This window comes from Populus alba, chromosome 14, assembly GCF_005239225.2.
Source record: "Populus alba chromosome 14, ASM523922v2, whole genome shotgun sequence".
Taxonomy (NCBI): Eukaryota; Viridiplantae; Streptophyta; class Magnoliopsida; order Malpighiales; family Salicaceae; genus Populus; species Populus alba.
The window spans coordinates 17182507-17190718 of record NC_133297.1 but is presented as its reverse complement, the minus strand read 5'-3'; the positions used below and the strand labels follow the sequence as shown (position 1 = coordinate 17190718).

Below are 8212 nucleotides of genomic sequence, written 5' to 3'. Positions count from 1 at the left end.
ATTAGACTTGCAGTCTGTGAAGTCCATTGCAATTGAAATTGAACATTCATGACAAATCCAAGGTAACAATGAGTTTAGTAACCCAAGGTACTCGAACTTGACAGTCATTTAAGTTCATTATATTTGGACTTGCTAGTCAGTCATGTCTAAAATAACATGGGTATTGCAAACATGACAGACCCAACGTACTAGGACTTGGCTATTCACCAGGTCCAAGGTAACATGGGTCTGGAAAATGGCAACCCAGGGCACTTAACTTAGTAGTTAACCAAGTGCAAAGTAATAACCATTCTTTTTTGGCATGCTTAAAGAAATGACTATTTCCCTTAACACGCCTAATGAAATAGCCATTCTTTCTTAGCAATGCCTAAAGGGATGCGCATCCTTTCTTGGGCATGCCAAAACGAATGAGGTAATGAACATGCCATACCCAAGGTATTTGGACTTGACATTTAGCCAAGTCCAAGGTAATGTGGGTTTAAACAAATATGTCAAACCCAGGTCACTTGGACTTGACATTTAGCCATATTCAAGGTAACATAGGTCTGGCAAACATAACAGACCCAAGGCACTTAGACTTGACATTTCATTAAGTCCAAGACACTTGGACTTGATAGTCAATCATGATCAAGATAATGTGGGTCAAGCAACCATGCCAGACTCAAAGTACTTGACTTGTCCATTTACCAGGTTCAAGGTAATGTGGGTCTATAAAAAATATTAGACTTAAGGTAATTGGACTTGATATTTAGCCAAGTTTTAGGTAACATGGGTCTGCCAAATATGCTAGACCCAAGGCACATGAACTTGGCATTCAACCAAGTTCAAGGTAAACACAAGTCTGACAACAATACCAGACTTTAAATATTTAACTTCGCCATCTGCTAAGTAAAAATACCTGGACTTCAGTCAACCAAGTCAAGTTGGACTTGACAGTCAATCAAATCTATTACACTTGGACTTGACAATCAATCAAGTCCAAGATAATGTGGTTTTGGAAAATTACCAGACACAAAGTACTTGAACGTGACAATTAGCTAAGTATAATGTAACATGGGTCTAAATAATATGTCGGACCTAAAGCACTTAGACTTGATAGTTAGCTAAGTCAAGGTAACAATTATTCTCCTTGGCATGCTTAAAGGAATGACATCATCCCTTAGCACCCACAAGGGAATACCATTCTCTCATGGCAAGCCTAGAGGAATGCGTATCCTTTTTTTGGGCCATGCCAAACGAATGAGGTAATGTAAGTCTAGCAAAACATGTCAAAACCCAAAGTACTTGAACTTGACATTCAGACAAGTCCAAGGTAACATGAGTTTGACAAACATGTCAGATTCGGGGTATTTGAACTTGATAGTTAGACAAGTCAAGATAACATAGGTCTGACAATCATGTAAAACCCAAAGAACTTATACTTGACAGTTAGTCAAGTCCTAGATGATGACCATCTTTCTTGGCATGCCTAAGGGAATAACTATCATTTCTTGGCACGCCTAAGGGAATGATCATATCCTACCTTAACATATCAAGTGAATAACCATCCTCCTTGAGCACGCCCAAAAGGATAACCATCCGACCTAAGGCATACCTAAAGGGATAGCCCTCTTCTCTTGGGTCTAACCTAGGGAAAGAGATCAGCTACATCTGACGTCTTATACTCTAATCTCTCTCCACCTTTAGGTGGTATAAAAGTCTTCCAAGAACCACCATATTTCTATCAAACATTAATATAGATGTAAGGGATATTTATATCCATTGAATGTTATCAGGGTAAAATTACACTATAGACCTTTCTCTCCATAAAAGAGTAAGATTCATGAGCTATAATACACCATGAATATATATATATATATATATATATATATTATATATATCTTTCTCTAGAATATTCTTGTATTTTCTCTCTCTTAAAAAGATACTTATTTAAGCATCGTAGATCTCTACCTCCATCAAATGGGACCTTTTGCAAATACTAGCTGCAAGCCATCTTGGCTTATAAAGCACCAAATATAAGTTATCAACCCTTTAGATAGGAAAAATGCATGAGATTATTAGAACCAACCAATTATCCAACCCGAGAGCTATCTTCCTAGGCTACTTGGGTTTTTTGAGACTTAATCAATAAACATATAATTATCTAGAAATTTTATAAATGAACAATATTTGAATTCTGAAAGAGAAATGTCAATAATTCTTGCCATTGATGATGAACAGTATTGCAAGAATTTTGTTAGGTTACCGTTTTTTCCCCGGAGATGTAGTAGTATTCAGATGGCTGCCAAAGTAATTTTGAGTTTTGTGACCAATAGTGTTCACATAAACCATCTTTATTACCGTCGTAGCATTGGAGTCCAATAGTTGCTATCCAAGAAAAATAAGTCAGCAACCAATGTTCTAGGCCTAATACCTTTTGCCGTAGGGCTAACTATTTACGTACTTGGAGCCCATCGCGTATTTCTTGGCTAAATTAGCCCATTACTCAATCCTAAATAACAATCTCTCTGGTTCAGAAGGCAGAACGGACTGTGGCTGCCAAAGGGGTGCGTGGAGAAGAGAAAAATGGCGGTGAAGAGGTTTATAACTTTAGAATCTCTTGGTCTCTGCAAATCTCACCACCTCAAGAATTTCCACCCAAATCATTTCACAATCTCTTCAAATTCATATCTTTATAGAACCAGGTAACTCTCTCCCTTCCCTCTTGTTTTTTTTTTTTTTTTTTTTTTTTTTTTTTTTTTTTCTGTTTTGTTTTAGGTAAATGATTTTTTGCCTGTGAAGTGGTGCTTTTCATTCCAGCTTCGGTCATTTTTCTTTTTCTTTTTTTCTTGATTTCTGGAAAAAGAAAAAAAGAAACATAAATTTTACCTGCAGTGTTTCTTAATTAGGTTTGAATTTTTCATTTTTTCAGTAAACTTCAAATTTTTAGTGAAGATTAATTAAACTCATGGTTTAGTAGTTTGGTTGATGTGATGTGCAAGGTTCTTGGTCAGAGACCAGTGTATAACGTTAAAGGGCATCTTGTTCCTTTGGTGGGTCATTTATGGATTCACTCTTTGTCCATCTCTAAACAATGTTGACAAAGTTGTGGAGCCAACCGAAAATATTGAGAAAACCGCGGCGGTCTTTAGTGGTAGTGATGTTAAAGTGAAGAGACCAAAGCTCAAAGGCAAACGAGCGGTGGTGAGGTGGTTAAAGTTCTTCAGGTGGAAGAAGAAGAAAGAGTACGAGAGAATGACAGCTGAAGAGAAAATCTTATACAAGTTGAGAAAGGTGAGTTTTGGTTTTGTTGATTTAATGTGAAATATAGTGAGTATAATAGATTAGGAAAATCCAAGCCCATTGTTATTCTCTTTAATTTGAGCTGCTTCAACCATGTTGATAGACACCTTGAGATTGATGTATTCTGGTTTACCATATTTATAGACACCTTAAGACTGATGTATTCTGGTTTAGTAGCTTCATAATATTCTTTTGTTGAATGTTATGTTTTGTTTTCTTCGTACGTTTTTGGTTCGGGATTGAGGTTACTCTGCAGTTGAGTTTTTTATTTTGTTTGAAAATGTTTATTGTATAGCTCTTGTGATCTGCTTCAATGTATCTTGTGGCTTAGCTTGTTTTTTCTGCAGGCTCAAAGGAAAGAAGAAAGGTTTGTTCAAGCTTTGAAAAAGATTGAACCAAAAGAATCATCGGAAGCAACTCATGATCCAGAGATATTGACTCCAGAAGAGCACTTCTTCTTTTTAAAGATGGGCCTTAAGTGCAAGAATTATGTGCCCGTCGGCAGAAGGGGAATATACCAGGGTGTGATTCTTAACATGCACTTGCACTGGAAGAAACATCAGACTCTGAAAGTGGTGGTTAAGACATTCACTCCAGAGGAAGTGAAGGAGATTGCTGCTGAACTGGCACGATTCACTGGAGGGATTGTGCTGGATATTCATGAAGAGGACACGATAATCATGTACAGAGGGAAGAACTATTCCCAACCACCAACAGAGATTATGTCACCCAGGGTCACTCTCTCCAGAAAGAAGGTTCTTTTGTCCCTTTCCCTTTTTATTTTCTGAGGCCTTAATGACTGATTATGAAATTAGGTTTGGATGAATACCATCATCATTATTTTAGGTCTTCATGTAGAAGCATGCAATGCATGCTCAAAGTTTCACTTTTTATCTTGTTATTTGATAAGAGAGATCTTAAAGCCTTAGATCTTGCCTTCCATGAGCTGATTTCTTCTCTCCTCTAAACCTTGTGCAGGCTTTGGATAAGTCAAAATGCAGGGATGGTCTAAGGGCTCTCAGGAGGTACATACCAAGACTACAACAGGACCTTGAGTTGCTTCATGCACGGGCTGGAGGAAAAGGTGGAAAAGGAACTGAACCTACCGAAGAAACCCCTGAGACTGACATTGATGGTGCAGAATCTAGGAGCATTTCAAGCAAGCAATTGGAGAATTCAGAAAAGCTGAAAGAAATCATTGATAGGCAAGATGAAGGCTCTGAGGATAGTCCTGATACTGACTTAGGGATTGCATCAGACTCGGAAGATCTATCAGACATTTTTGAGACTGACTCTGACGCAGACACGGAGGAGACATCAAAACGTCCACTTTATTTGGAAGAGTTTGAAAAGTTCTCAGTCGAAGCAGACGGAGAGCATGAAGATTTTGAGGAGCATTTGCGCCAAATATCTCTGGGCTCAAAAAAGGGAGTGACATCGGGGAAAGATGTGGATATCCCCACAGGGGTAGATGTCGATTCACCATCCTTTGACGAGGTTGATCGCATGTTTCTCCGTGCTGCTTCTCTTTTAAAGAGAAAGAAGAGATAGGAGACGACTGACTTATGACAGCGGTCATCATTCCGGACGATAGGCTTCTTTACTAGTACGTGAAGCCTAGCAATATTTGATGGGCGTTGCATTTTTATTTTTTTATTTTTTCTGATTTAAAACCACTTTGATAGAAATGTTTGCAAAATGTGTTAGAATATGATGTTGTAGCTTTTCGTATTTGATTGTAAACATAACTTGGAACTTCAGAAACGTAGTTATGGTGATTACTTAGGTCCTATTTTATGTTTCATGGCAACTAATTATTTTTTAGAATTTTTCTATGTTTATTTATTATTAAAAAAATTAATTAATTAAAAACTCTTTTTCAATTTAGATTGATTTTAAATAAGTTTTTATTTTATTTTAGATGAAATATACTTTCTAGAAATTATAAAAAAATTTAAAATATATTTTTTATTTTTTAATTATATCTAATTTTAACTTTAATTTTTTTTATTATTATATATTTTTATTTTGATTTTTTTTTTTCTCAAATTTTTATTTTTATATTAACTTTGATTTTTATTTTTTAATTGTTATTTGTTTATTTTATTTTTTAATTGAAATTTTTTTATTTATTTATCAGATTTGATCTTTATTTTTTTATTATTATTTATTTTATTTTAAATAATTTAGGAAATTAAAATTTTTTTTTTTATTAATTTTATCATTCTTTAATCTTTTTCGTCATTCGAATTTGATTTTTGTTTTTTATTGCTATTTTTTTTATTTTGAAATAATTTGTGAAATTGAATTTTTTTCCAATTTAATTTACTTTCAACTTTTTAGTTTGTTAAATTTAATTTTTATTTTTTATTGTTATTTGTTTTATGTGAAATAATCTATGAAATTATATTTTATAAAAACTTTTGGTTTCTAATTTTTAATAGACTTAAAAAAAATTAATTAAAAAGGTGTTACTTTTTAGTTTATTTTGATTTTTTTTCTTTCAATTTTATTTTTTAGAATTTGAATTAATTTTATTTTTATATTAACTTTGATTTTTATTTTTGAATTTTTATTTGTTTATTTTATTTTTTTAATTGAATTTTTTTAATTTATTTATCAGATTTGATCTTTATTTTTTATTTATTATTTTATTTCAAATAATTTATGAAATTAATTTTTTTTTATCAATTTTATCATTCTTTAATCTTTTTTATCATTCGAATTTGGTTTTTGTTTTTTATTGCTATTTTTTTATTTGAAATAATTTGTAAAATTGAATATTTTTCTAATTTAATTTACTTTCAACTTTTTTGTTTGTTAAATTTAGTCCTTATTTTTTATTGTTATTTGTTTTATATGAAATAATTTATGAAATTATATTTTATAAAAAATTTTAGTTTCTATTTTTTAATAAACTTGAAACAAATTAATTAAAAAGGTATTATTTTTCAGTTTATTTTTCAAGATATTATCAAACATTGAAAACTTGTTTTTTTAATTTACTTTTTATGATACTGTTAAACTTCAAAAAATAATTTATTTTTTAGAAATTTATTTTCCATAAATAAACAAGGACTTAATATAATTACATATTCCTAGCATGGTTCTAGGATTGTCATTTGCCTGGTTTTCTGCCATGCCTTAAACATAAAAGGCTCAAGTCCAGTAATTTCTAGATAATGTTTGCTCGAACTCTTGGTGTTGTCAGCCCAAACATCGAGCTAAACCAATCTACACATGTCTGTTGAACAACTGAATATTGTGTTCACAAGTTTAATCACCAATGAAGCGAATCCAACAATTTCTAGATAATGTTTGCTTTTTAGACTCTTGGTGTTGTCAGCCTAAACATCAAGCTAAACCTAATCTACAAAAGTCTATTGAACAACTGGACATTAAGTTCATAAGTTTAATTACCAATTAACTGTGGAACTCAATCAAATTGCATATAACAAATTACAACGAATAGTGTTGTTCTAAGATTAAGACAATAATAATACCTATGAGTGAGTGAATTAGATGTTCTACTAATAATAACAAATATTGTAATGAACTCAATTAAACACAATAAACATAATTAACCAACAATTTAATTAAAGTGCTTAAAGTAAAGAGTATAGAGATATAAATTGCAAACTCGGTTTTTTAACATGGTTCAACAAGCCTACATTATTTCAAACACAAACCAGTCTTGAGTATTGTATTATTTACTAGTGATTACAATGTTCTTGATAAATTTTCAACAAGCCCTTTTTCATCATTTGATGAAATACCCTCTTTAAGATTTTTCACCTTGGTGAGGAACCTTACAATTGACTAACAATTTTTCATTTAAACTATTGAAGAATTACAATTGTTTGAAATATAACAAAATTCTCTTAAGGAGTGGATAATACAATTGAAGCTTATATTTCAATAGCTCATTTAATAACATTTAGAATGTATGAAAGTGTTTAAGTGTAGTGAGTATGAGAATTTATACTCTTGTGCAAGAATATAAAGGTTTTAATGCACAAATATGAATATGATTTATGATCGATGATTTGAAGTTGTTTTTGCTCTTTAAATAGCTTATGTGTGTGTGTGTGTGTATAGTTAAATTTTGTACTTAATTCTTCAATTAGCAGGCTATATAAATGATTCTAGCAAAAATAGTCATTTATATAGCCATTATTGTTCCTTTGACAACTTAATCAATCAACTGGTTTCTGCAAATTCCCAGGTGTTCATCACGTATGAATAAACAATCGACTAATTAAATTGGTATCACCAAACGATCGATTGGTTCATGTAGAATTCCAGATTTATCAGTTTTAATCTTGGTGAATTCTTAGAACTATTTTATCAATCCTTTTTAAATGCATGCAAAGTGAAGTGTATGTATTCATTTTAATTTGTACTATCAAGTATGATATAAAAATTTACATTTAAGCATTAAAATGAATACTTAAAAACAAGTTTTTACTTGCTTTTTATCTTGGACTTGTTGATTGATTTCTTCATTCATATATCTTTATATAAACATGTTTAAACTTCATATCATCCAAGTATATCATTAGTTTATTTCTATTTAATTATTATTATCAAAATACATAAAATATTAATATGCGACCCAAAGGTCAACAATCTCCCTTTTTATTATATATATATATATATATATATATATTCCCCCATCCCCCTTAATCATGAATCATGTTTTATATCTATTCTTTAATTCTCTCCTCAATCTCCCCAATTCTCTCCCATTTTGTCATCAACAAAAAGAAAATAGGGAAAGTATAACAATCATAGAGAAATAAGGCATAAAATCATTGCATAATTTTCAAAAGATAATATGCATTACAAAGTGAAAAGTAACAAAAAAAAATGAAAACATTAAATGATTGCGGTATAATCGTTTAAGGTGGTGGTTAGCGAGAAAGCAAAC

At 31.6% G+C, this 8212-nt stretch overlaps 1 protein-coding gene across 3 annotated transcripts; it reads left to right on the top strand.

The window, feature by feature from the left end:
* Positions 1-2503: 2503 nt before the first annotated feature.
* Positions 2504-5079, top strand: LOC118051729 (uncharacterized CRM domain-containing protein At3g25440, chloroplastic). Of its 3 annotated transcripts, none has more exons than XM_035062441.2 (4): positions 2504-2684; positions 2982-3273; positions 3630-4037; positions 4261-5079. In XM_035062441.2, the coding sequence occupies exons 1-4, from the start codon at positions 2566-2568 to the stop codon at positions 4831-4833; spliced, it is 1392 nt and encodes a 463-aa protein (XP_034918332.1). In that variant the 5' UTR covers positions 2504-2565; the 3' UTR covers positions 4834-5079. The 3 variants fall into 3 exon arrangements, with proteins under 3 accessions (XP_034918332.1, XP_034918334.1, XP_034918333.1); XM_035062443.2 differs by having other exon boundaries at positions 2544-2684; positions 2957-3273; XM_035062442.2 differs by having other exon boundaries at positions 2545-2684; positions 2960-3273.
* Positions 5080-8212: the final 3133 nt, after the last annotated feature.

Coding starts and splice junctions, on each gene's coding strand:
- LOC118051729 (XM_035062441.2), top strand. CDS start 2,566: ATGGCGGTGAAGAGGTTTATAACTTTAGAATCTCTTGGTCTCTGCAAA. Junction 3,274..3,629: donor TCTTATACAAGTTGAGAAAG/GTGAGTTTTGGT, acceptor TTTTTTCTGCAG/GCTCAAAGGAAAGAAGAAAG. Junction 4,038..4,260: donor TCACTCTCTCCAGAAAGAAG/GTTCTTTTGTCC, acceptor AACCTTGTGCAG/GCTTTGGATAAGTCAAAATG.